This window comes from Phalaenopsis equestris, unplaced genomic scaffold (genome assembly GCF_001263595.1).
Source record: "Phalaenopsis equestris unplaced genomic scaffold, ASM126359v1 Scaffold000002, whole genome shotgun sequence".
Lineage (NCBI taxonomy): Eukaryota > Viridiplantae > Streptophyta > Magnoliopsida > Asparagales > Orchidaceae > Phalaenopsis > Phalaenopsis equestris.
The window spans coordinates 37,633,634-37,637,436 of record NW_018164444.1 but is presented as its reverse complement, the minus strand read 5'-3'; the positions used below and the strand labels follow the sequence as shown (position 1 = coordinate 37,637,436).

The window sequence follows — 3,803 nt, the reverse complement described above, 5'->3', positions numbered from 1 at the left end:
AAAAAAAAAGGAGAAGGCAAAAAAGAGAGAAAGAAAGCTACCAATGAAGCTCTAATAGAGAGAATAATACACTATTGCCATATCAATTATTACTATATCAGAAAAATGTTGCACCCAAACTCATTAAAGAGGATAGCATTTGGGAAGTACTTATCAATGTACACAAAACAACAAAAAACGATTCAAATAAAAACGTTGCACAATGGATTTGCAATGTCGCCGGTTAGGCGAAGACCAAGACTATAAAACCGTCCCCACTCTCTTTCATTTCCTCCCCCAATTATCTCACCTTCACTTCCAACTGCCCGCTTTCATATTTTCTAATACCTAAAATAACCTCAAGTTTTAAACTATTTGCAACCCAGTCCCGGCTTCTGCTTCATTTTCCCTCCATTTGGAGCCTGGAAACGAGTCCAGGTTTCAATGGCGGAACCCATCAGACCGTTCTTTTGTCTCTTTTCACTCCCTGCTTCCACTTTCTAAAACGAAAGGCGGATTGGACAGAAGCCCGCGCGCGCGCAGTGGGAGAGAGAGAGAGAGAGATGCAGAGATTCTTTGTGGTCGCAGCTCTAGTGTTGCTGCAGCGATGGCCCATGGTGTTCTCCTTGAATCAGGAAGGTGAAGATCTTCTTCAGGTTAAACTCGGTCTTGACGACCACAGGAACGCTCTCGCTAACTGGGATCCTAATGATTCCACTCCCTGCAGCTGGGCAGGAATCACCTGCTCCAACATTACAGGCACCAGCGGAAAGCCTTCCGTGACAGGAGTTGATCTCCACGACCTCGATCTTTCTGGGCCATTCCCCGCCTCTTTCTGCCGCCTTCCCAATCTCTCCTTCCTCTCCCTCTCCCTTAATTTCATTAACTCTACCCTCCTAAATTCCTCAATCCTGCCCTGCCCTGCTCTCACCCACCTCGACCTTTCCCAGAACCTTCTCGTTGGTTCCCTTCCTTCTGCTCTTTCCTCTCTTCCTCTCCTCCGCTACCTTGATCTTACAGGTAACAATTTCACCGGAGCCATACCCCTCTCATTTGCCCTCTTCCCTTCTCTCCAAATCCTCTCCCTTACCGCTAACCTCCTCAATGAAACCATTCCCGAATTTCTTGGCAACATTTCCACTCTCCAGGAACTCAATCTCGCCTACAATCCCTTCGCCTCTGGCCCCATCCCTTTTTCTCTAGCCAACCTCAGCAATCTCCAAACCATCTGGCTTGCAGGCTGTGGTCGCATTGGCCAGATTCCTCCAACCCTCAGCCGCCTCAAGAAGCTCATTAATCTTGACCTATCCAGCAACCTTCTCACTGGTACCATTCCCGACACTCTCTCCGGCCTAGGTTCCGCTGTCCAGATAGAGCTATACAACAATTCACTCTCCGGCTATTTCCCCACCGGGCTCTCAAATATCACCACCCTAAGTCGTTTCGACTCAGCCATGAACCTCCTCTCCGGCCCGATTCCCGATGATGTCTTCTCTATCCCACTACTTGAAAGCCTCCATCTTTACCAAAACACATTCAACGGCTCTCTTCCTGCCACCGCTGCCAAGGCTGGCAAACTTGTGGAACTTCGTATATTTTCAAACCATCTCTCGGGTTCTCTTCCCGCCGAACTTGGCACTAACTCGCCGCTAATGTTCCTGGATCTATCAGGCAACCAGCTCACTGGCGAGATCCCAAAAGGAATCTGCGACGGCGGCAAGCTGCAGGAGATTCTTCTCATTAACAATTATCTTTCCGGCAGCTTGCCTGAAGGTCTCGGACGTTGCCGGACTCTTACACGTATCCGTCTTGCAAATAATAGGCTCTCTGGCGACGTGCCTGCTGGTATGTGGGGGCTGCCTCACGTCTCGATTATGGAACTCACGGACAACTCCTTTTCTGGCGGTATAGCTCCCAGCATCGCCGAAGCCGCCAATCTTTCCAATTTGCTGATCGCCGGGAACCAGTTTAACGGAATTATTCCAGAGGGAATCAGTTCACTCTCTAAGCTTTATGAATTCTCTGCCTCGGATAACCAGCTCGCAGGTCCATTGCCAGAGTCACTTGGATTATTAACAGAACTCGGACAATTAGATCTCCACAACAACTCTCTATCCGGAGAGTTGCTCACTGGAATTCAGTCCTGGAGGAGGCTTACCAAGCTAAACCTTGCAAACAATGAATTTTCAGGAAAAATTCCGCTGGAGCTGGGGAACTTGCCGGTTTTGAACTACCTTGACCTATCAGGTAACGTCCTTTCAGGTGAGATCCCTATCCAACTGCAGAATTTGAAGCTAAACCAGTTCAATCTATCCAGTAATCAGCTGTCAGGTCCCATCCCGCCAATCTTCCACAACGAAGCCTACAAAACTAGCTTCCTTGGCAATCCGGGCTTGTGCGCGGATTTTAATGATCTATGCCCGAGCAACGATAGTAATAGACACGGCCGCAGCAAGTTCTTCTGGCTTCTTTGTGCAATCTTTTTGTTTGCTGCGTTGGTATTCGTTGTTGGGATTGCTTTGTTCTACTGGAAGTATAGGAGCATCAAGAGGGGCAAGAAAATGATGGATAAATCCAAGTGGACCCTGACTTCATTCCACAAGCTGGGCTTCAGTGAGTATGAGATATTGGATTCATTAGATGAGGATAACGTAATTGGCAGCGGGGCATCTGGTAAGGTTTACAAGGTAGTTCTGGGCAACAATGAGGCTGTGGCTGTGAAGAAGCTGTGGAAAACAAAATCTTTGAAGAATGATGGCGTTAACCAGCAGGAAACTGCTTGTGATGCTTTCGATTCAGAGGTAGCGACTTTGGGGAAGATTAGACACAAGAATATTGTAAAGCTCTGGTGCTGTTGCAGTCACAGGGAATGCAAGCTTCTGGTTTATGAGTACATGCCGAATGGGAGTTTGGGGGACTTACTGCATAGCAGCAAGGCGAGTCTGTTGGATTGGCCCACCAGGTTTAAGATTGCCTTGGATGCAGCAGAGGGACTCTGCTATCTGCACCATGACTGTGTTCCGCCAATTGTTCACAGGGATGTTAAATCCAATAACATACTATTAGATGCGGAGTTTGGGGCAAAAGTTTCTGATTTTGGGGTTGCGAAAATGGTCGATGCTAATGGAAAGGGACCTCAGTCCATGTCTGTCATTGCTGGTTCATGTGGATACATTGCTCCAGGTATGTTTTTACCTGTGAAGCTTGTTGAACTTTCTAATTTTACATTTAATTTTTGTTTGCTGATCTTCTATAAAAAGCTTTTATGTCTTGCGTACTCATAAATTTATTGTCTGATGCTTTAGCCATCTTGGTTATGCTAAACTTTTGTCATGTTCTGGATTTCTATTTTTCATAGTGAATCTGCAGGGAAATCGAAAGGCTTTTGTTGTTCCCTCTGTGTTTTTTAGCCTAGAGTGGTACTTTTCTTGTTTCATAAATAAATTTTATAAGCACGAATTAGACCATTTTCGCGTCCTATGTTGCATCAATTTTACCTGTTTATAGTGTCATCCAAGCTGCCCTTCCAATTCATCTTTATAAGCACTCCATGCAACCCTATGTAAAAAATTAATTGCACGTCCTGATGAAGAAAGAGCACAGCATCTATGCTGTTGGAAGCTTCCACAACCTATAATTTACTCTAACAAATAAGAAGGCTTTTCTTGCCAACAGAAATCAATTATGGTATCATTTTCCATTGTTGAGTTGGTTATGGTAATATAAAAATAAATAAATAAATAATATAAACAATATATATATATATATATATATATATATATATATATATATAAACAAATGGACAGAGAATATTATACGAGCCC

At 45.0% G+C, this 3,803-nt stretch overlaps 1 protein-coding gene across 1 annotated transcript in view; it reads left to right on the top strand.

Moving 5' to 3' along the window:
• Window positions 1–282: 282 nt before the first annotated feature.
• Window positions 283–3,803, top strand: part of LOC110028286 (receptor-like protein kinase HSL1) — a 5,003-nt gene continuing 1,482 nt past the window's right edge. The window contains exon 1 of the mRNA XM_020730073.1: window positions 283–3,162. Within this exon, the coding sequence (XP_020585732.1) occupies window positions 543–3,162 (2,620 nt within the window). The 5' untranslated portion in view covers window positions 283–542. The remainder of the gene's footprint in view (window positions 3,163–3,803) is intronic.